The 24138-nt window shown below is 50.6% G+C and overlaps 1 protein-coding gene across 4 annotated transcripts in view; it reads right to left on the reverse strand.

Annotated features, from left to right (window-relative positions):
• The window catches only part of LOC129811517 (protein GREB1-like), a 90825-nt gene that overhangs the window by 16940 nt on the left and 49747 nt on the right, over positions 1-24138 (reverse strand). For 2 of the 4 annotated variants that reach the window (XM_055862890.1, XM_055862888.1), the window contains exons 5-14: positions 17564-17746; positions 15101-15217; positions 14812-14937; positions 13072-13209; positions 11884-12006; positions 8994-9179; positions 8023-8694; positions 7678-7806; positions 1172-1369; positions 673-870 (exon numbers count right to left, since the gene is read on the reverse strand). In XM_055862890.1, the coding sequence (XP_055718865.1) occupies positions 673-870; positions 1172-1369; positions 7678-7806; positions 8023-8694; positions 8994-9179; positions 11884-12006; positions 13072-13209; positions 14812-14937; positions 15101-15217; positions 17564-17746 (2070 nt within the window). The remainder of the gene's footprint in view (positions 1-672; positions 871-1171; positions 1370-7677; positions 7807-8022; positions 8695-8993; positions 9180-11883; positions 12007-13071; positions 13210-14811; positions 14938-15100; positions 15218-17563; positions 17747-24138) is intronic. The other 2 variants (XM_055862889.1, XM_055862891.1) reach the window with 2 other exon arrangements.

The following is a 24138-nucleotide window of genomic DNA, read 5'->3' on the forward strand; positions in this document are numbered from 1 at the left end:
AGGATAAAGAGGAGGTAGGAGAGGAGGATAAATAGGAGGTAGGAGAGGAGGATAAATAGGAGGTAGGAGAGGAGGATAAAGACGAGGTAGGAGAGGAGGATAAAGAGGAGGTAGGAGAGGAGGTAGGAGAGGAGGATAAAGAGGAGGTAGGAGAGGAGGGTAAAGAGGAGGTAGGAGAGGATGATAAAGAGAAGGTAGGAGAGGAGGTAGGAGAGGAGGATAAAGAGGAGGTAGGAGAGGAGGATAAATAGGAGGTAGGAGAGGAGGATAAAGAGGAGGATAAAGAGGAGGTAGGAGAGGAGGATAAAGAGGAGGTAGGAGAGGAGGATAAAGCGGAGGTAGGAGAGGAGGATAAAGAGGAGGTAGGAGAGGAGGATAAAGAGGAGGTAGGAGAGGAGGATAAAGAGGAGGTAGGAGAGGAGGATAAAGAGGAGGCTAAAGAGGAGGTAGGAGAGGAGGATAAAGAGGAGGTAGGAGAGGAGGATAAAGAGGGGGTAGGAGAGGAGGATAAAGAGGAGGTAGGAGAGGAGGATAAAGAGGAGGTAAGAGAGGAGGATAAAGAGGAGGTAGGAGAGGAGGATAAAGAGGGGGTAGGAGAGGAGGATAAAGAGGAGGTAGGAGAGGAGGATAAAGAGTAGGTAGGAGAGGAGGATAAAGAGGAGGGACAGTTACCTGAGTTCCAGAGATGCAGTACAGTCTGTTGGAAGGTGACCTCAGAAGGGGGGACACAGATAAGGAAGTCGACCCTGTCGAAGGAGCCCAGGTCCAGGTTCTGAGTGCTGGAGTCAGCGATGGCACACACATGGGACAGCAGCTTCCTGGCTACTACCAACTGGATGGGCCGTACCTCCCGCCACTCCACACGGTACTCTACACACACACACACACACACACACACACACACACACACACACACACACACACACACACACACACACACACACACACACACACACACACACACACACACACACACACACACACACACACACACACACACACACACACACGTGGAAACACACATATTAGACACAATGTATACACACAAAGCATCTATGCACAAGCACAGACACAAAATCACACGCACAGACACAAATTCAATTCAACACACACATACAGTATGTAGCTCAGTCAGACTACAAACATTTCCTGATCAGTGTGTGTGTCTCACCTGAGCAGGAGTCCTTGGGGCTCTCTGCTCTGTCTGTGTGTGTGTCTCTGGCTGGCTCTTTGGGGAGGCCTGTAGCTCTGTCCGTTTGTCTGTCTACAGGCCTGCTGTCTCCTGTACACTCCTGACTGATGGACAGGGGGGTCAGTTGGCTCCTGCTCTCCACTGCAGCCCTCTCCAGCAACACATCTACATCACCTTCTGACACAAACACACATAGTATGGTGAGACACAGTAAATCCAAACCAGTAGTATAAGATGTGTAAATATACACAAACACACCATATCTCTCTCTCTCTCTTTCTCACTCGCTCATTCTGTCTCAATTCAATTCAAAGGGCTTTATTGGCATGGGAAACATATATTACAGTTTTTTACAATCACTTTGCCACTAATTTCGGAACCTCAATGTAATTTTTCAAAACTCTAGTGTCACTCTAGTGACCTGAGATATCTCTGTTTTCTTTATATTTTGGTTAGGTCAGGGTGTGACTAGGGTGGGTACGTTAGTTTTTGTATTGTCTAGGTTTTTTTGTATGTCTAGGGTTTTTGTAGGTCTAGGTGATTTGTATGTCTATGGTGGCCTGATATGGTTCCCAATCAGAGGCAGCTGTTTATCGTTGTCTCTGATTGGGGATCATATTTAGGTAGCCATTTACCCTTTTGTGTTCGTGGGTTCTTGTCTATGTGTAGTTGCCTGTCAGCACTCATTTGTATAGCTTCACGGTTAGTTTTGGTTAGTTTGTTCAGTGTTCATTCTTAATATATTAAAGAATGTACGCATACCATGCTGCGCCTTGGTCCGATTCATACGACGAACATGACATCTACACCTGCATTGCTTGCTGTTTGGGGTTTTAGGCTGGGTTTCTGTACAGCACTTTGAGATATCAGCTGATGTAAGAAGGGCTATATAAATAAATTTGATTTGAATTTGATCTAGACACAAAACTCACAATCAATTTTCAAAAAGCTAATTTTTCAAAACTTTAACACTTTTTCCAATTGCTTGGATACAATACACATAAAGCTAAGATCATTTGTTCATTGAACTAAAATCACCTGTTGAATATGACACAACTTAACATCAAAGTGTTACCATTTCAAAATGCAATTCACACATTACATCTGAGATGACTGTCTATTCATTTCATTACAATGATCTAACTATCAATTGATACAACTGCTCAAAATGATAAGTAACTGTTGCATTACGCTTAATGCATAGTTTTACGGAAACTGACAAACAATATTCCATGATCCATGATCATGAAAGTTTCAGGATAACGAGATCCATTGACACCAATTACCGTGGAACATGAACCAATTGGACTACATTATCTATGGCTGTAATATTTCATCATCATTCTTTATCAGACACTGTTTCTATGGTCCCATGTACCACTTTTCCAGACCATGTTTTCAGATTCGACATTACTGTACACTCACCGGCCACTTTATTAGGTACACCTATCTAGTACTGGGTAGGACCCCCTTTTGCCTCCACAACAGCCTGAATTATTCACAGTGTTGTACGTTAAGAGATGCCCTTCTGCACACCATTGTTTTAAACAGCTGTTATTTGAGCATTTGTGGCCTTTCTGTTAGCTTGAATGAGTCTGGACATTCTCCTCTGACCTCTCTCATTAGCAAGGTGTTTTGGCCCACAGAACTGCCGCTCACTGAATGTGTTTTGTTTATCGCACAATTCTCTGTAAACTCTAGAGACTGTAGTGTGTAAAAATCCCAGGAAGGCAGCTGTTTCTGAGATGCTGGAATCGCCATGTGTGGCATCAACAATCATACCACTGTCAAAGTTGCTTAGATTACTCATCTTGTCCGTTCTAATGTTAGGTCGAACAACATCTAAAGCTCTCTACTTTATATACTCTATATATTGAGTTGCAGGCAGCCACATGATTCGCTGTTCGAATGTAACCTTCCTTGATGAGCTAAATCAGGTCTGCAGAGCTGATGGTGTGACCTATGTCATTGTGTGGGATAATGTCAGGTTCCACCATGCTCAAATAGTGCAAGCATGGTTTCAGGCCCATCCACAATTTACCACCCTGTACTTACCCCCATACTCTTCTTTCCTAAAACCTGATTGAGGAATCTTTCTCCACATGGAGGTGGAAGGTATATGATAGGCGCCCTCACGAACAAGCCACCCTTCTCCAGGCCATGGATGACGCATGCAATGACATCACGGCAGACCAGTGTCAGGCCTGGATTCGCCACGCCCGAAGATTCTTCCCAAGATGTTTGGCTAATGAAAACATCCATGTAGATGAGAACTTGTGGCCAAATCCAGACAGGGTTGATGGAAATATAGAAGTACAGTAATCAAACCTGTAACGTTCCTGACCTGTTTTATGTTGTTTTTGTATGTGTATATGGTCAGGGCGTGAGTTTTGGGTGGGCAGTCTATGTTTTCTGTTTCTATGTTGGTTTTGGTTGCCTGGTATGGCTCTTAATTAGAGGCAGGTGTTTTGCGTTTTCCTCTAATTAAGAGTCATATTTAGGTAGGGTGTTCTCACTGTTTGTTTGTGGGTGATTGTCTCCTGTGTCGTCGATGTATGTACCATACGGGACTGTTTGGCTGTTCGTTCGTTTTGATGTAGTCTGTTCCTGTCCGTGAGTTTTAAATTTTAGTTTTGTAAGTTCATGTTCAGGTTTTCGTCTACGTCGTTTTCTTGTTTTGTAAATTTGTAAGTGTTTTGTTTTCGTGTGCCGTCGTGTCTAATAAAGAGATGGCATATTTCCCTAATGCTGCGTATTGGTCCACTGATCCTTCTCTCCTCTCCTCATCTGAGGAAGAGGAGGACAACAGCCGTTACAGAATCACCCACCAAACTAGGACCAAGCGGCAAGGGAGAGCTCAACAGAGCAACAAGGACTCCTGGACTTGGGAGGAGATCCTGGACGGTAGAGGACCCTGGGCTCAGCCAGGGGAATATCGCCGTCCCAAGGAGGAGTTGGAAGCAGCGAAGGCTGAGAGGCGCTGGTATGAGGAGGCAGCGCGGCGACGCGGTTGGGAGCCCGTGAGTCAGACCCAAAAATTTCTTGGGGGGGGGGGGGGGGCACACGAGGAGTGTGGCAAAGCCGGGTAGGATACCTGAGCCAACTCCCCGTGCTTACCGTGGAGGTAGAAGGCGTCGTACTGGTAAGACACCGTGTTATGCTGTAAAGCGCACGGTGTCCCCAGTACGCGTGCTTAGCCCAGTGCGGGCTATTCCACCTCGCCGCACTGGGAGGGCTAAGTTGGGCATCGAGCCGGATGTCATGAAGCCGGCCCAACGCATCTGGCCACCAGTGCGTCTCCTCGGGCCGGCATACATGACACCAGCCTTACGAATGGTGTCCCCGGTTTGCCAGTATAGCCCAGTGCGGGCTATTCCACCTCGCCGCACTGGCAGGGCTACGGGCACCATTCAACCTGGTAAGGTTGGGCAGGCTCGGTGCTCAAGAGCACGTGTCCTCCTTCACGGTCCGGTATACCCGGTGCCACCTCCATGTACCAGTCCTCCGGTGGCAGCCCCCCGTACCAGGCTGTCTCTCCGGGTTCTCTCTCCAGCTGTTTCCTCCTCTCCAGCGCAGCCAGTGCCTAGACCACGCACCAGGCTGTCTCTCCTTCTCCTCCCTACAGAGCCGTCCTGCCATGACCAGCCAGAGCCGTCCTGCCATGACCAGCCAGAGCCGTCCTGCCATGACCAGCCAGAGCCGTCCTGCCATGACCAGCCAGAGCCGTCCAGCCAGGACCTGCCAGAGCCGTCCAGCCAGGACCTGCCAGAGCCGTCCAGCCAGGACCTGCCAGAGCCGTCCAGCCAGGACCTGCCAGAGCCGTCCAGCCAGGACCTGCCAGAGCCGTCCAGCCAGGACCTGCCAGAGCCGTCCAGCCAGGACCTGCCAGAGCCATCCAGCCAGGACCTGCCAGAGTCCCTCAGCCAGGACCTGCCAGAGTCCCTCAGCCAGGACCTGCCAGAGTCCCTCAGCCAGGACCTGCCAGAGTCCTTCAGCCAGGACCTGCCAGAGTCCCTCAGCCAGGACCTGCCAGGGTTCCTCAGCCAGGACCTGCCAGAGTCCCTCAGCCAGGACCTGCCAGAGTCCCTCAGCCAGGACCTGCCAGAGTCCCTCAGCCAGGACCTGCCAGAGTCCCTCAGCCAGGACCTGCCAGAGTCCCTCAGCCAGGACCTGCCAGAGTCCCTCAGCCAGGATCTGCCAGAGTCTCTCAGCCGGGACCTGCCGCCCCTTATCCCGGTGCTGCCCCTTGTCCCGGTGCTGCCCCTTGTCCCGGTGCTGCCCCTTGTCCCGGTGCTGCCCCTTGTCCCGGTGCTGCCCCTTGTCCCGGTGCTGCCCCTTGTCCCGGTGCTGCCCCTTGTCCCGGTGCTGCCCCTTCTCCCGGTGCTGCCCCTTATCCCGGTGTTGGCTGTTCATTTAGGGGATGTTAGTTTGAGGGTGGTCATTGGGAGGGGAAGACAGAAGCGGGGAGTGACTATGGTGGTGTGGGGACAGCGTCCAGAGCCTGAGCCACCACCGTGGTCAACTGCCCACCCAGACCCTCCCCTGGACTTTGTGCTGGTGCGCCCGGCGTTCGCACCTTGAGGGGGGGGTTCTGTAACGTTCCTGACCTGTTTTATGTTGTTTTTGTATGTGTATATGGTCAGGGCGTGAGTTTTGGGTGGGCAGTCTATGTTTTCTGTTTCTATGTTGGTTTTGGTTGCCTGGTATGGCTCTTAATTAGAGGCAGGTGTTTTGCGTTTTCCTCTAATTAAGAGTCATATTTAGGTAGGGTGTTCTCACTGTTTGTTTGTGGGTGATTGTCTCCTGTGTCGTCGATGTATGTACCATACGGGACTGTTTGGCTGTTCGTTCGTTTTGATGTAGTCTGTTCCTGTCCGTGAGTTTTACGTTTTAGTTTTGTAAGTTCATGTTCAGGTTTTCGTCTACGTCGTTTTCTTGTTTTGTAAATTTGTAAGTGTTTTGTTTTCGTGTGCCGTCGTGTCTAATAAAGAGATGGCATATTTCCCTAATGCTGCGTATTGGTCCACTGATCCTTCTCTCCTCTCCTCATCTGAGGAAGAGGAGGACAACAGCCGTTACAAAACCTTTGTTTTGGTTTTTACAGTAAGCCAGGTGAGGAACACTGCAGTTGATGTTTTACTATAATTTTTTTCTTTTTTTGTAGCTAATTATATTTGCTTTGATTCAAAGAAACCTATTAGTGATTTTATTGTATTTCATCAATACATTTCAGATTTTGTTCAATGATTCCACTGTGCCTGTAGTATCAGACACAGCATCTTTACTAGTCCTTTTACAGTGATGTATTTACGTGTAGTACCATAATGAAACATGTATCACATATTTTGTACTACAATATTATAGTTTACAATTGGCTCATTCATCCCCCTCCTCTCCCCTGTAACTATTCCCCAGGTCGTTGCTGCAAATGAGAAGGTGTTCTCAGTCAACTTACCTGGTAAAATAACGGTAAAATAAAAAAATAAAAAATATTTAATGATTGTACGAACAACTACACAGTGAAACTATCGGTATCTTGTGTGTGGGTGATATAAATGAATGTTCCTATGGTATTTCATGATAAATTAGTTATTTGAACCAATGATTCTGCAAGTGCAAGGTTTCCTTTAAATATGAATGCACAATGCAATGTTTGGAAAATTGGACAGCCTGTGTTATAAGTGATGACCGTTTTGAATTTTGTGTCTAGAGTTTTGAAAAATGACCACAAGGTTCTGAAATTAGTGACAAAGGGATTGTAAAAAACTGTAACATGGCCAGAGCAAGTGAAGGAAATAAACAAAAGAGAAATAAACAATAAAAATTAACAGTAAACATTACACTCACAGAAGTTCCAAAAGAATAAAGACATTTCAAATGTCATATTATGTCTATATACAGTGTTATAATGATGTTCAAATGGTTAAAGTACAAAAGGAAGCATAAATATGGGTTGTTTTTACAATGGTGTTTGTTCTTCACTGGTTGCCCTTTTCTTTTTGCAACAGGTCACAAACGGGAGTATATCAAAATCGTGTTTGTTTTCAAATTCTTTGTGGGTCTGTGTGGAAATATGTGTCTCTAATATGGTCATACATTTGGCAGAAGGTTAGGAAGTGCAGCTCAGCTCACCTCATTTTGTGGGCAGCTTGTACATAGCCTGTCTTCTCTTGAGAGCCAGGTCTACCTATGAGCTATGCTCACTGAGTCTGTACATAGTCAAAGCTTTCCTTAATAAGTTTGGGTCAGTCACAGTGGTCAGGTAGTGTCTCTCGCTCTCATTCTGTCTCTCTCTCTCTGTGTCTCTCTCTCTCTGTGTCTCTATGTCTCTTTCTCTCTCTCTCTCTCTCTCCACCCCCCCTCTCTCTCTCACTCACTCACTCACTCACTCACTCACTCACTCACTCACTCACTCACTCACTCACTCACTCACTCACACTCTCTCACTCACAATCACTCACTCACTCACTCACTCACTCACTTACCAGGTCCCAGAGAGTTGCAGAAGGCAGTGAGCTCCTGGGTCATGCCAGAGGACAGCTGTTGACTGATCTCTCTCAGACTATCACTGGGACTGAACATCCCCTCAGTCAGGGCACGACACTGGTGTTGACCTACAACACACACACACACACACACACACACACACACACACACACACACACACACACACACACACACACACACACACACACACACACACACACACACACACACACACACACACACACACACACACACACACACAGTACACTTACAGACAAAGGAACCCACAAAAAAAATGACCCCCCCCCCCCCCCCCCCCCCTCCCAATCCCTCTACACACACACCTGTCACCACCATGCAGGACTCTGTCTCCTGTCCCTTGGCTGTACAGATGATGACCACATAGTTGGTATGAGCCAGCTGTCCCTCCATCAGCCTACTGAAGGTGTCAGCCAGCCCCAGAGCCATCGAGGCCTTCTCCCCCAGAACCACCACTCCCTCCCCACATGACGAGGCTGCCAGGTTGGCCAGCCAGGGCAGCTGGGAGGGGGTGAGGAGCTGGGCCTGGGACAGTGGAAGCCCAGGCAGGGTGTAGGGAGCCTGGGGGAGGGAGAGGCCAGGCTGGGCCTGGGGCAGTGGAAGCCCAGGCAGGGTGTAGGGAGCCTGGGGGAGGGAGAGGCCAGGCTGGGCCTGGGGCAGTGGAAGCCCAGGCAGGGTGTAGGGAGCCTGGGGGAGGGAGAGGCCAGGCTGGGTCTGGGGCAGTGGAAGCCCAGGCAGGGTGTAGGGAGCCTGGGGGAGGGAGAGGCCAGGCTGGGCCTGGGGCAGTGGAAGCCCAGGCAGGGTGTAGGGAGCCTGGGGGAAGGAGAGGCCAGGCTGGGCCTGGGGCAGTGGAAGCCCAGGCAGGGAGAGGCCAGGCTGGGGCTGCTGGTACTGGCGGATCTCACTGAGGTTGGACTCTCTCCAGGAACGCATGAAGATCTGCTCCAGGTCCTCAATCAGCAGGACCTGGTCTGGGCCTGGAGGGACACGACATTAACCAGGTACTACCAACTAGGTTTTTACATACTGTATCAATGTAATAGTACATTCTGCACAATTTAGGGTGCTATTAAATCTGTATCGCTGAAGCTTTACAGATTGCCTTCTCTCTCTCTCTCTCTCTCTCTCTCTCTCTCTCTCTCTCTCTCTCTCTCTCTCTCTCTCTCTCTCTCTCTCTCTCTCTCTCTCTCTCTCTCTCTCTCTCTCTCTCTCTCTCTCTCTCTCTCTCTCTCTCTCTCTCTCTCTCTCTCTCTCTCTCTCTCTCTCTCTCTCTCACCTAGTTGCACCAGGTAGTATACAGTGAGTAGTATCTGCATCTCTACAGACAGGGGCTGTATGGGAGAGGGTCCGTAGTGTTGGTAGACCCTGGGCAGGGCCTGGCAGTTCTGATAGCAGCTCTGGAGCAGGGAACTAACCTGCACATCAGACACCTTACCACTCAGCCGAGGTAGGCTGCCATGACCTGGGACCGGAGACAAAAAACACACAGGTCACACACACGGGTCACACACATGGGTCACAAACCCAGCTCACACACACGGGTCACACACAAGGGTCACACACACAGGTCACACACACGGGTCACACACACGGGTCACACACACAGGTCACACACACAGGTCACACACACACGGGTCACACACACAGGTCACACACACAGGTCACACACACAGGATCAGATTATGGGAAAATGGAGAGAGAGATAATGGATACCCCTAAGGAGTGGAGGGATGGAGGGATGGGGGGAGATAGGAGGAGAGGTGGAGGGGTGGAGGGATGAGGGGGGATGGGAGGAGAGGTGGAGGGATGAGGGGGGATAGGAGGAGAGGTGGAGGGTGGAGGGATGAGGGGGGATAGGAGGAGAGGTGGAGGGATGAGGGATGAGGGGGATAGGAGGAGAGGTGGAGGGATGAGGGGGGATAGGAGGAGAGGTGGAGGGATGAGGGGGGATAGGAGGAGAGGTGGAGGGATGAGGGGGGATAGGAGGAGAGGTGGAGGGATGAGGGGGGATAGGAGGAGAGGTGGAAGGATGAGGGGGGATAGGAGGAGAGGTGGAGGGATGAGGGGGGATAGGAGGAGAGGTGGAGGGATGAGGGGGGATAGGAGGAGAGGTGGAGGGATGAGGGGTGATAGGAGGAGAGGTGGAGGGATGAGGGGTGAGGGGGATAGGAGGAGAGGTGGAGGGATGAGGGGGATAGGAGGAGAGGTGGAGGGATGAGGGGGGATAGGAGGAGAGGGGGAGGGATGAGGGGTGATAGGAGGAGAGGTGGAGGGATGAGGGATGAGGGGGATAGGAGGAGAGGTGGAGGGATGAGGGGTGATAGGAGGAGAGGTGGAGGGATGAGGGGGGATAGGAGGAGAGGTGGAGGGATGAGGGGGGATAGGAGGAGAGGTGGAGGGATGAGGGGGGATAGGAGGAGAGGTGGAGGGATGAGGGGGGATAGGAGGAGAGGTGGAAGGATGAGGGGGGATAGGAGGAGAGGTGGAGGGATGAGGGGGGATAGGAGGAGAGGTGGAGGGATGAGGGGGGATAGGAGGAGAGGTGGAGGGATGAGGGGTGATAGGAGGAGAGGTGGAGGGATGAGGGGTGAGGGGGATAGGAGGAGAGGTGGAGGGATGAGGGGGATAGGAGGAGAGGTGGAGGGATGAGGGGGGATAGGAGGAGAGGTGGAGGGATGAGGGGTGATAGGAGGAGAGGTGGAGGGATGAGGGATGAGGGGGATAGGAGGAGAGGTGGAGGGATGAGGGGTGATAGGAGGAGAGGTGGAAGGGTGGAAGCGTGGAGGGATGAGGGGGATAGGAGGAGAGGTGGAGTAGTGGAGGGATGAGGGGGATAGGAGGAGAGGTGGAGTAGTGGAGGGATGGGGGGGATAGGAGGAGAGGTGGAGTAGTGGAGGGATGAGGGGGATAGGAGGAGAGGTGGAGTAGTGGAGGGATGAGGGGGATAGGAGGAGCGGTGGAGGGATGAGGAGGGAGGGGATAGGAGGAGAGGTGGAGGAGTGGAGGGATGAGGAGGGAGGGGATAGGAGGAGCGGTGGAGGGATGAGGAGGGAGGGGATAGGTGGAGAGGTGGAGGAGTGGAGGGATGAGGAGGGAGGGGATAGGAGGAGCGGTGGAGGGATGAGGAGGGAGGGGATAGGTGGAGAGGTGGAGGAGTGGAGGGATGAAGAGGGAGGGGATAGAAGGAGCGGTGGAGGGATGAGGAGGGAGGGGATAGGTGGAGAGGTGGAGGAGTGGAGGGTAGTAAAGAGGATAAAGGTGAAAGGATGGAAGGGTGAGTGGGATAAGTGATAATTGATCCGCGTGAAGGGGTGGTTGAGAGACAGACAGGTGGAGTAACAGATTGAGGTGAAGGGGTGGTTGAGAGACAGACAGACAGACAGACAGACAGACAGACAGGTGGAGTAACAGATTGAGGTGAAGGGGTGGTTGAGAGACAGACAGAGAGGTGGAGTAACAGATTGAGGTGAAGGGGTGGTTGAGAGACAGACAGGTGGAGTAACAGATTGAGGTGAAGGGGTGGTTGAGAGACAGACAGGTGGAGTAACAGATTGAGGTGAAGGGGTGGTTGAGAGACAGACAGACAGGTGGAGTAACAGATTGAGGTGAAGGGGTGGTTGAGAGAGAGAGAGAGACAGACAGACAGGTGGAGTAACATATTGAGGTGAAGGGGTGGTTGAGAGAGAGACAGACAGAGAGGTGGAGTAACAGATTTAGGTGAAGGGGTGGTTGAGAGAGAGACAGACAGAGAGGTGGAGTAACAGATTGAGGGGAAGGGGTGATTGGGAGAGAGACAGACAGACACACAGACAGACAGACAGGTGGAGTAACAGATTTAGGTGAAGGGGTGGTTGAGAGAGAGACAGACAGACAGACAGGTGGAGTAACAGATTGAGGGGAAGGGGTGATTGGGAGAGAGACAGACAGACACACAGACAGACAGACAGGTGGAGTAACAGATTGAGGGGAAGGGGTGGCTATAGGAGAGGACCATTCTATCCACTGCTAAGCTAAGAGGCTTTAAGACAGTGGCTCAGATTCCAGTCCTGTTGGCTGGGTTTTGTTGCAATCTTGCATCTAATGTCACTGAGGTACAGGGACATCACACACACGCACACACGCACGCACGCACGCACACACACACACACACACACACTCAGTCTGACCTCTGAAGATGACTGGCTGAAGTCTGCAGGTGTGTAGCAGCTGATCAGGCACTGCGACAGACGGCCCGGGAGGAGAGGGGGAGTTGGAGGACCCCTGGTACAGACTCACTGGAGAGTCATTGTCTGTGGACGCAGGAACACAGTACGTAGCAGAAAAGAAGAGAGACACTGATACAGTGGTAACTACATCCTGTAGAAGACAGATACAGTGGTAACTACACCCTGTAGAAGACTGATACATTGGTAACTACACCCTGTAGAAGACAGATACAGTGGTAACTACACCCTGTAGAAGACAGATACAGTGGGAACTACACCCTGTAGAAGACTAATACAGTGGTAACTACACCCTGTAGAAGACTGATACAGTGGTAACTACACCCTGTAGAAGACTGATACATTGGTAACTACACCCTGTAGAAGACAGATACAGTGGTAACTACACCCTGTAGAAGACAGATACAGTGGGAACTACACCCTGTAGAAGACTAATACAGTGGTAACTACACCCTGTAGAAGACTGATACAGTGGGAACTAAACCCTGTAGAAGACTGATACAGTGGTAACTACACCCTGTAGAAGACAGATACAGTGGTAACTACACCCTGTAGAAGACAGATACAGTGGTAACTACACCCTGTAGAAGACAGATACAGTGGGAACTACACCCTGTAGAAGACTAATACAGTGGTAACTACACCCTGTAGAAGACTGATACAGTGGGAACTAAACCCTGTAGAAGACTGATACAGTGGGAACTACACCCTGTAGAAGACTAATACAGTGGTAACTACACCCTGTAGAAGACTGATACAGTGGGAACTACACCCTGTAGAAGACTAATACAGTGGTAACTACACCCTGTAGAAGACTGATACAGTGGGAACTAAACCCTGTAGAAGACTGATACAGTGGGAACTACACCCTGTAGAAGACATATACAGTGGTAACTACACCCTGTAGAAGACTGATACAGTGGTAACTACACCCTGTAGAATACTGAAAAAGTGGTAACTACACCCTGTAGAAGACTGACAGACACACACACACACACACACACACACACACACACACACACACACACACACACACACACACACACACACACACACACACACACACACACACACACACACACACACACACACACAAAAGCTCTCTCTCTTTCTCTCTCTGAGCTCTCCTACCTGGTTTGGTCCAATTGTTGAGTGATGAGGAAGAGGAGGAGGAAGATGGGGGGGTCTTCACAGCAGACTCAGCCCCAGCAGAAGACTCAGGGGACCAGCCTTTGTGTCTCTTTTTAGGTGGTCCCGTATTGAGTGTACCTGACAGGACAAGCAACACACTGTTATGTATGTCTTGGGCATGGGGGATGTTTCAGAAAGCACAGAATGATGTCCTCCTGAAGAACAACTGACATTCATTCATTATATCATACGGGCACCCTAAATTCTGTTTCACTTTGTTTCTTTGTTCATTCATTTATACTAATTTTATCCGACAGATCAGCAAACCAGTCAACCAGCCAGCCAGCCAGCCAGCCAGTCAACCAGCCAGACAACCAGCCAGTCAACCAGCCAGCTAGCCAGTCAAATAGTCAGTTAGCCAGCCAGCCAGCCAGCCAGCCAGCCAGCCAGTCAACCAGCCAGCCAGCCAGCCAGCCAATCAATCAGTCAGCCAGCCAGCCAACCAGCCAGCCAGCCAGCCAACCAGCCAGCCACTGCAATATAACTGTAGCTCAGTATTGATCATAAAGATAGCATGGTCTTTGTCATACATTAACCAGCTCCTCCTCTTCCCCTCTATACATGCTGCCTTCCCTCTCCTTTCTGCCTGCTCTCTTCTTATGCAGCAACAGAGACAAAGACCAAAGGGCCCACGTGTTGAAACGCCCCTATCAAAACCCAGACTGGCAGGAAGGAAACCTTCCACTTTACAACTAAACACACTGAGAATGAGACGGCCGGAAAGAGAGAGTGAGGGAAAGAGAGAGAGGGAAAGAGAGAGAGAGGGAAAGAGAGAGTGAGGGCTAGAGAGAGTGAGGGAAAGAGAGAGAGGGAAAGAGAGAGAGAGAGGGAAAGAGAGAGTGAGGGAAAGAGAGAGTGAGGGAAAGAGAGTGCGGGAAAGAGAGAGAGGGAAAGAGAGAGAGGGAAAGAGAGAGAGGGAAAGAGAGAGAGGGAAAGAGAGATAGGGAAAGAGAAAGAGAGAAAGTCTATTATTTTGAAACTTTTGTCATTGTAATATTTACTGTTAATTTCTGATTGTTTATTTCACTTTTGTTTATTATCTATTCCACTTGCTTTGGCAATGTAAACATGTTTCCCATGCCAATAAAGCCCTTTGAATTGAATTGAAAGATAATTACTTTTTACTGCCCTGCTTTTATTGAGCTCAGGGATAGAGGGAGGAAGAGGCAGAGAGAGGTAGACTTTTAGTGGGGAAGTGTTTCTGAATGAAAGGGGGTCGTAACAATGGGGCCCACACACACAATACAGCCGTCTCCTACTGGGTACTTTAGACTGATAAAACACAGACGCTCTCCCTTTCAGGGGGAGGTGGGAAGAGGAGAGAAAGGGGAGGGGAGGCTACAATGATAACACACACATTTAAAGGCATGCCTCCTACCCCATAGAGATTCTAGAATGAATATGTCATTCTATATTGTACGCCTTCATAATGATACATAAACAAACATGCATACAAGTATAGAAACACATGCATGACATGTCTGCATGCAAGCACGTACACACACGTACACGCACGCACACACACACACACACACACACACACACACACACACACACACACACACACACACACACACACACACACACACACACACACACACACACACACACACACACACACACACACACACACACACACACACACACACACACACACACACACACACACACACACGTTACCTATAACTGTGGGTCTCCCCGGTCCTTTCGACAGTATGGCAGTCTGGGGCAGAGGATTCTGGGATAGGAGGATGTGGCTCCCGTTGCCCAGGGGAGGGGGGGCAATGGGTTCTACAGGGGCGCCGGCTGGAGGGGCGAAAAACAACAGCAATGGTAATCTAGCAGACACTTACATAGTGTGTGTGTGTGTGTGTGTGTGGGGGGGGGGGGGGGGGGGGGGGGAGTTATGTGAGTGTGTGCACGGTATGTGTGTGTGGGTATGTCTGTGAGTATGTGTGTGTGTGTGTACCTGTGTAGTTCCCGGGTGTGTGTGCAGGGTGAGCGGTGACTGCTGGGTTGGGGTAGTGATCGTCTGAGGTTACATGCCCGTCAGAGGCGTTAGGCGCTGTCTGTCTCCCTCTGCTCTCTGAAAAGACAGAAACGACAGTCAGCCATATACAGCAACACACAATACTAATTTGAGAGAACTAGTGTTTCTTTTTCTTCCAATAAGAGCACTAGAGTCACTCCAGTGATTATGATAATGTAAACGGTACTAACATGTTAATGTAAGCTCTACTCTAGTTACTGTACTGTAGCTCTGAAACTCATCCCAAACCCCCTTCCTATTCAGTCAGGGAACATAAGACTGCCCGGCATGTAGCTGGACTAACTGTCTCTGTCCTGTGAAACATCACAGGGTTAATCAGTAACACAGTAAGTCTAGCCACAGGCTCTGACTCCTATTTACCCTCTGACCCCCGTCCTAAACCCTGACCCCAGGCCTCTGCCCTCCACACCTGTAAAGACAGGTATGGTCACAGATCCCTCCCCTCCTAAACACACCTCCCCCACACAAGCCCTGTCCACAACATTACAGCACAGAAACACAGGAGAGTTAACCACTGACTTAAGCTCTCTCTCTCTCTCTCTCTACTCTTTCTCTCTCTCTTTCTCTCTCTCTCTCTCTCTCTCTCTCTCTCTCTCTCTCTACTCTTTCTCTCTCTCTCTACTCTGTCTCTCTCTTCTCTCTCTCTACTCTTTCTCTCTCTCTCTCTACTCTTTCCCTCTCTCTCTACTCTTTCTCTCTCTCTCTCTCTTTCTCTCAATTTCAATTCAAGGGGCGTTATTGGCATGGGAAACATATGTTTACATTGCCAAAGCAAGTGAAATAGATAATAAACAATAGTGAAATAAATAATAAAATTAACAGTAAACATTACACTCACAGAAGTTCCAAAACAATAAAGACATTTCAAATGTCATATTATGTCTATATACAGTGTTGCAACGATGTGCAAATAGTTAAAGTACAAAAGGGAAAATAAATATACATTAATATGGGATGTATTTACAATGGTGCTTGTTCTTCACTTCAAGGTTGACCTTTCAAATTATTTGTGGGTCTGTGTAATCCGAAGGAAATATGTGTCTCTAATATGGTCATACATTTGGCAGAAGGTTAGGAAGTGCAGCTTCAGTGTCCACCTCATTTTGTGGGCAGTGAGCACATAGCCTGTCTTCTCTTGAGAGCCAGGTCTACCTACGGCAGCCTTTCTCAATAGCAAGGCTATGCTCACTGAGTCTGTACATAGTCAAACGTTCTCCTTAAGTTTGGGTCAGTCACAGTGGTCAGGTATTCTGCCACTGTGTACTCTCTGTTTAGGGCCAAATAGCATTCTAGTTTGCTCTGTTTTTTTGTTAATTATTTCCAATGTGTCAAGTAATTTTCTTTTTGTTTTCTCATGTTTTGGTTGGGTCTAATTGTGTTGCTGTCCTGGGGCTTTGTGTTTGTGAACAGAGCCCCCGGACTAGCTTGCTTAGGGGACTCTTCTCCAGGTTAATTTCACTGTAGGTGATGACTTTGTTATGGAAGGTTTGGGAATCGCTTCCATTTAGGTGTTTGTAAAATTTAACGGCTATTTTCTGGATTTTGATAATTAGCGGGTTTCAGCTTAAATTTACTATGCATGCATTATTTGCTGTTTTACGTTGTACACAGAAGATATTTTTGCAGAATTCTGCATGCAAAGTCTCAATTATTTTTGTCAAACTAAGATTTACTCTCAGGGCCCAGGTCTGGGCCGGGTGCTGCAGACTGTTCTAGGGCTCTTGCCAATTCATTAATACATATGCTGAAGAGGGTGGGGTTCAAGATGCATCCCTGTCTCACCCCACGGCCCTGTGGAAAGAAATGTGTGTTTTCTGCCAATTTTAATCACATACTTGTTGTTTATGTACATGGATTTTATAATGTTGTATGATTTTCCCCCAACACCGCTTTCCATCAATTTGTATAGCAGACCCTCGAGCCAACTTGAGCCAAAGGCTTATTTAGAAATCAACAAAGCATGAGAAGACTTTGCCTTTATTTGGGTTTGTTTATTTGTCAATTAGGGTGTGCAGGGTGAATACGTGATCTGTCGTACAGTCATTTGGTAAAAAGCCTATTTGACATTTGCTAAGCTCCTAAGTGGCGCAGGGGTCTAGGACACTGCATCTCAGTGCAAGAGGCGTCACTACAGGCCCTGGTTCGATTCCAGGCTGTATCACAACCGGATGGGATTTGGAGTCCCGTAGGGCGGTGCACAATTGGCCCAGCGTTATCCGGGTTAGGTTAGGGTTTGGCCGGGATAGGCCATCATTGTAAAAAACTATTAGTTCTTAACTGACTTGTCTAGTTAAACAAAGGTTGAAAAAATTAAGTATATTGTTTTCACTGAGAAAATGTACGATTCTGCAGTTAATGCAGGGGATCCCCCTGCCGTCTTACCGAGGCTATTCCAGCAGATAGCAGCCCCTCTGACCAGCTGTCCCTGGTTGTTCCTGTACAGATGGTACTTTAAGTGCTTCTGTTTCTTGGGCTGGGTGCTCAACTTCAGGTTGATGTGGTTGGAGAATTCTGTGAAGTAGCGAAAACCCTTCTCTCCACAACCCATACAGTTCCCCGAGAACCCTGAGGATGACCACACAAACACTGGGTCAGTGTGTGTGTTTGTGTGTGTATCATGTGGTGACTCAGTGGAGTCACAATAACCCTTTTCTCCCGTAGCAAGAGAAAGAGGGTGTGAGTGATGATTTTTCCATGGTTACATCTAGGCTGTGGGTTGTTGTTCCGGGTGTGTGTTTTGTGCATGTGTGTCTGTGTGTGTGTATGTGTGTAGCAGAGCCCAGGTAGAGGGACTAATAATGTGTGTGTGAATGCAGTCAGGGTACCCTAACCCTGTCCTCTATAGCCTCTCTCTTTCTTTCTCTCTTTCTCTGTCATTCTCTCTTTCTTACTTGTCTCTCTGCCTCTTTCATATCAGCTTCCTCAATCCATCACTCACTCCGTTTCCTTTTCCAGCCCCCACTCTCCCTCCCTCATTCACTTCATTTTCTGCTAACCCCACTCTCCCACTCTCATTGTAGCTGCTGCCAACCCCACTCTCCCTCTCACATTGTAGCTACTGCTAACCCCACTCTCCCGCTCTCATTGTAGGTGCTGCCAACCCCACTCTCCCTCTCTCATTGTAGCTGCTGCCAACCCCACTCTCCCGCTCTCATTGTAGCTGCTGCCAACCCCACTCTCCCTCTCTCATTGTAGCTGCTGCCAACCCCACTCTCCCTCTCTCATTGTAGCTGCTGATAACCCAACTCTCCCTCTCTCATTGTAGCTGCTGATAACCCAACTCTCCCACTCTCATTGTAGCTGCTGATAACCCCACTCTCCCACTCTCATTGTAGCTGCTGCCAACCCAACTCTCCCTCTCTCATTGTAGCTGCTGCCAACCCCACTCTCCCTCTCTCATTGTAGCTGCTGCCAACCCCACTCTCACTCTCTCATTGTAGCTGCTGCCAACCCAACTCTCCCTCTCTCATTGTAGCTGCTGCCAACCCAACTCTCCCTCTCTCATTGTAGCTGCTGCCAACCCCACTCTCCCTCTCTCATTGTAGCTGCTTCCAACCCAACTCTCCCTCTCTCATTGTAGCTGCTGCCAACCCCACTCTCCCGCTCTCATTGTAGCTGCTGCCAACCCCACTCCCCCTCTCTCATTGTAGCTGCTGCTAACCCCACTCTCGCTCTCTCATTGTAGCTGCTGCTAACCCCACTCTCCCTCTCTCATTGTAGCTGCTGCCAACCCAACTCTCCCTCTCTCATTGTAGCTGCTGCCAACCCCACTCTCCCTCTCTCATTGTAGCTGCTGCCAACCCCACTCTCCCTCTCTCATTGTAGCTGCTGCCAACCCCACTCCCACTCTCTCATTGTAGCTGCTGCCAACCCCACTCTCCCTCTCTCATTGTAGCTGCTGCCAACCCCACTCTCCTATCTCATTGTAGCTGCTGCTAACCCCACTATCCCTCTCTCATTGTAGCTGCTGCTAACCCCACTATCCCTCTCTCATTGTAGCTGCTGCTAACCCCACTCTCCCTCTCTCATTGTAGCTGCTGCCAACCCCACTCTCCTATCTCATTGTAGCTGCTGCTAACCCCACTATCCCGCTCTCATTGTAGCTGCTGCCAACCCAACTCTCCCCCTCTCATTGTAGCTGCTGCCAACCCCACTCTCCCTCTCTCATTGTAGCTGCTACCAACCCAACTCTCTCTCTCATTGTAGCTGCTGCTAACCCCACTCTCGCTCTCTCATTGTAGCTGCTGCCAACCCAACTCTCCCTCTCATTGTAGCTGCTGCTAACCCCACTCTCCCTCTCTCATTGTAGCTGCTGCTAACCCCACTCTCCCTCTCTCATTGTAGCTGCTGCTAACCCCACTCTCCCTCTCTCATTGTAGCTGCTGCTAACCCCACTCTCCCTCTCTCATTGTAGCTGCTGCTAACCCCACTCTCCCTCTCTCATTGTAGCTGCTTCCACCCCCACTCTCCCTCTCTCATTGTAGCTGCTGCCAACCCAACTCTCCCTCTCTCATTGTAGCTGCTGCCAACCCCACTCTCCCTCTCTCATTGTAGCTGCTTCCAACCCAACTCTCCCTCTCTCATTGTAGCTGCTGCCAACCCCACTCTCCCGCTCTCATTGTAGCTGCTGCCAACCCCACTCCCCCTCTCTCATTGTAGCTGCTGCTAACCCCACTCTCGCTCTCTCATTGTAGCTGCTGCTAACCCCACTCTCCCTCTCTCATTGTAGCTGCTGCCAACCCAACTCTCCCTCTCTCATTGTAGCTGCTGCCAACCCCACTCTCCCTCTCTCATTGTAGCTGCTGCCAACCCCACTCTCCCTCTCTCATTGTAGCTGCTGCCAACCCCACTCCCACTCTCTCATTGTAGCTGCTGCCAACCCCACTCTCCCTCTCTCATTGTAGCTGCTGCCAACCCCACTCTCCTATCTCATTGTAGCTGCTGCTAACCCCACTATCCCTCTCTCATTGTAGCTGCTGCTAACCCCACTATCCCTCTCTCATTGTAGCTGCTGCTAACCCCACTCTCCCTCTCTCATTGTAGCTGCTGCCAACCCCACTCTCCTATCTCATTGTAGCTGCTGCTAACCCCACTATCCCTCTCTCATTGTAGCTGCTGCCAACCCAACTCTCCCCCTCTCATTGTAGCTGCTGCCAACCCCACTCTCCCTCTCTCATTGTAGCTGCTACCAACCCAACTCTCTCTCTCATTGTAGCTGCTGCTAACCCCACTCTCGCTCTCTCATTGTAGCTGCTGCCAACCCAACTCTCCCTCTCATTGTAGCTGCTGCTAACCCCACTCTCCCTCTCTCATTGTAGCTGCTGCTAACCCCACTCTCCCTCTCTCATTGTAGCTGCTGCTAACCCCACTCTCCCTCTCTCATTGTAGCTGCTGCTAACCCCACTCTCCCTCTCTCATTGTAGCTGCTGCTAACCCCACTCTCCCGCTCTCATTGTAGCTGCTGCCAACCCCACTCTCCCTCTCTCATTGTAGCTGCTGCTAACCCCACTCTCCCTCTCTCATTGTAGCTGCTGCTAACCCCACTCTCGCTCTCTCATTGTAGCTGCTGCTAACCCCACTCTCCCTCTCTCATTGTAGCTGCTTCCAACCCAACTCTCCCTCTCTCATTGTAGCTGCTGCCAACCCCACTCTCCCTCTCTCATTGTAGCTGCTGCCAACCCCACTCTCCCGCTCTCATTGTAGCTGCTGCCAACCCCACTCTCCCTCTCTCATTGTAGCTGCTGCTAACCCCACTCTCCCGCTCTCATTGTAGCTGCTGCCAACCCCACTCTCCCTCTCACATTGTAGCTGCTGCTAACCCCACTCTCCCTCTCTCATTGTAGCTGCTGCCAACCCCACTCTCCCTATCTCATTGTAGCTGCTGCTAACCCCACTATCACTCTCTCATTGTAGCTGCTGCCAACCCAACTCTCCCCCTCTCATTGTAGCTGCTGCCAACCCCACTCTCCCTCTCTCATTGTAGCTGCTGCTAACCCCACTCTCCCTCTCTCAGTGTAGCTGCTGTCAACCCCACTCTCCCGCTCTCATTGTAGCTGCTGCCAACCCAAATCTCCCTCTCATTGTAGCTGCTGCTAACCCCACTCTCGCTCTCTCATTGTAGCTGCTGCCAACCCCACTCTCCCTCTCTCATTGTAGCTGCTGCTAACCCCACTCTCACTCTCTCATTGTAGCTACTGCTAACCCCACTCTCCCTCTCTCATTGTAGTTGATGCTAACCCCACTCTCCCTCTCACATTGTAGCTGCTGCTAACCCCACTCTCACTCTCTCATTGTAGCTGCTGCTAACCCCACTCTGCCTCTCTCATTGTAGCTCCTGCCAACCCAACTCTCCCTCTCTCATGGTAGCGGCTGCCAACCCCACTCTACTGCTCTCGTTGTAGCTGCTGCCAACCCAACTCTCCCTCTCATTGTAGCTGCTGCTAACCCCACTCTCGCTCTCTCATTGTAGCTGCTGCCAACCCAACTCTCCCTCTTATTGTAGCTGCTGCTAACCCCACTCTCCCTCTCTCATTGTAGCTGCTTCCAACCCCAATCTCCCTCTCTCATTGTAGCTGCTGCCAACCCAACTCTCCCTCTCTCATTGTAGCTGCTGCCAACCCCACTCTCCCTCTCTCATTGTAGCTGCTGCTAACCCAACTCTCCCTCTCTCATTGTAGCTGCTGCCAACCCCACTCTCCCTCTCTCATTGTAGCTGCTGCTAACCCCACTCTCCCTCTCTCAATGTAGCTGCTGTCAACCCCACTCTCCCTCTCTCATTGTAGCTGCTGCCAACCCAACTCTCCCTCTCTCATTGTAGCTGCTGCCAACCCCACTCTCCCTCTCTAATTGTAGCTGCTGCCAACCCCACTCTCCGTCTCTCATTGTAGCTGCTGCCAACCCCACTCTCCCTCTCTCATTGTAGCTGCTGCCAACCCCACTCTCCCTCTCTCATAGTAGCTGCTGCTAACCCCACTCTCCCGCTCTCATTGTAGCTGCTGCCAACCCCACTCTCCCTCTCTCATTGTAGCTGCTGCCAACCCCACTCTCCCTCTCTCATTGTAGCTGCTGCCAACCCCACTCTCCCTCTCTCATTGTAGCTGCTGCTAACCCCACTCTCCCTCTCTCATTGTAGCTGCTGCCAACCACCACTCTCCCTCTCTCTTTGTAGCTGCTGCTAACCCCACTCTCCCGCTCGCAATGTAGCTGCTGCCAACCCCACTCTCCCTCTCTCATTGTATCTGCTGCCAACCCCACTCTCCCTCTCTCATTGTAGCTGCTGCTAAACCCCACTCTCCCTCTCTCATTGTAGCTGCTGCTAACCCCACTCTCCCTCTCTCATTGTAGCTGCTGCTAACCCCACTCTCCCTCTCTCATTGTAGCTGCTGCTAACCCCACTCTCTCGCTCTCATTGTAGCTGCTGCCAACCCCACTCTCCCTCTCTCATAGTAGCTGCTGCCAACCCCACTCTCCCTCTCTCATAGTAGCTGCTACTAACCCCACTCTCCCGCTCTCATTGTAGCTGCTGCCAACCCCACTCTCCCTCTCTCATTGTAGCTGCTGCCAACCCCACTCTCCCTCTCTCATTGTAGCTGCTGCTAACCCCACTCTCCCTCTCTCATTGTAGTTGATGCTAACCCCACTCTCCCTCTCACATTGTAGCTGCTGCTAACCCCACTCTCACTCTCTCATTGTAGCTGCTGCTAACCCCACTCTGCCTCTCTCATTGTAGCTCCTGCCAACCCAACTCTCCCTCTCTCATGGTAGCGGCTGCCAACCCCACTCTACTGCTCTCGTTGTAGCTGCTGCCAACCCAACTCTCCCTCTCATTGTAGCTGCTGCTAACCCCACTCTCGCTCTCTCATTGTAGCTGCTGCCAACCCAACTCTCCCTCTTATTGTAGCTGCTGCTAACCCCACTCTCCCTCTCTCATTGTAGCTGCTTCCAACCCCAATCTCCCTCTCTCATTGTAGCTGCTGCCAACCCAACTCTCCCTCTCTCATTGTAGCTGCTGCCAACCCCACTCTCCCTCTCTCATTGTAGCTGCTGCTAACCCAACTCTCCCTCTCTCATTGTAGCTGCTGCCAACCCCACTCTCCCTCTCTCATTGTAGCTGCTGCTAACCCCACTCTCCCTCTCTCAATGTAGCTGCTGTCAACCCCACTCTCCCTCTCTCATTGTAGCTGCTGCCAACCCAACTCTCCCTCTCTCATTGTAGCTGCTGCCAACCCCACTCTCCCTCTCTAATTGTAGCTGCTGCCAACCCCACTCTCCGTCTCTCATTGTAGCTGCTGCCAACCCCACTCTCCCTCTCTCATTGTAGCTGCTGCCAACCCCACTCTCCCTCTCTCATAGTAGCTGCTGCTAACCCCACTCTCCCGCTCTCATTGTAGCTGCTGCCAACCCCACTCTCCCTCTCTCATTGTAGCTGCTGCCAACCCCACTCTCCCTCTCTCATTGTAGCTGCTGCCAACCCCACTCTCCCTCTCTCATTGTAGCTGCTGCTAACCCCACTCTCCCTCTCTCATTGTAGCTGCTGCCAACCACCACTCTCCCTCTCTCTTTGTAGCTGCTGCTAACCCCACTCTCCCGCTCGCAATGTAGCTGCTGCCAACCCCACTCTCCCTCTCTCATTGTATCTGCTGCCAACCCCACTCTCCCTCTCTCATTGTAGCTGCTGCTAAACCCCACTCTCCCTCTCTCATTGTAGCTGCTGCTAACCCCACTCTCCCTCTCTCATTGTAGCTGCTGCTAACCCCACTCTCCCTCTCTCATTGTAGCTGCTGCTAACCCCACTCTCTCGCTCTCATTGTAGCTGCTGCCAACCCCACTCTCCCTCTCTCATAGTAGCTGCTGCCAACCCCACTCTCCCTCTCTCATAGTAGCTGCTACTAACCCCACTCTCCCGCTCTCATTGTAGCTGCTGCCAACCCCACTCTCCCTCTCTCATTGTAGCTGCT

This window comes from Salvelinus fontinalis, chromosome 15 (genome assembly GCF_029448725.1).
Source record: "Salvelinus fontinalis isolate EN_2023a chromosome 15, ASM2944872v1, whole genome shotgun sequence".
Taxonomy (NCBI): domain Eukaryota; kingdom Metazoa; phylum Chordata; class Actinopteri; order Salmoniformes; family Salmonidae; genus Salvelinus; species Salvelinus fontinalis.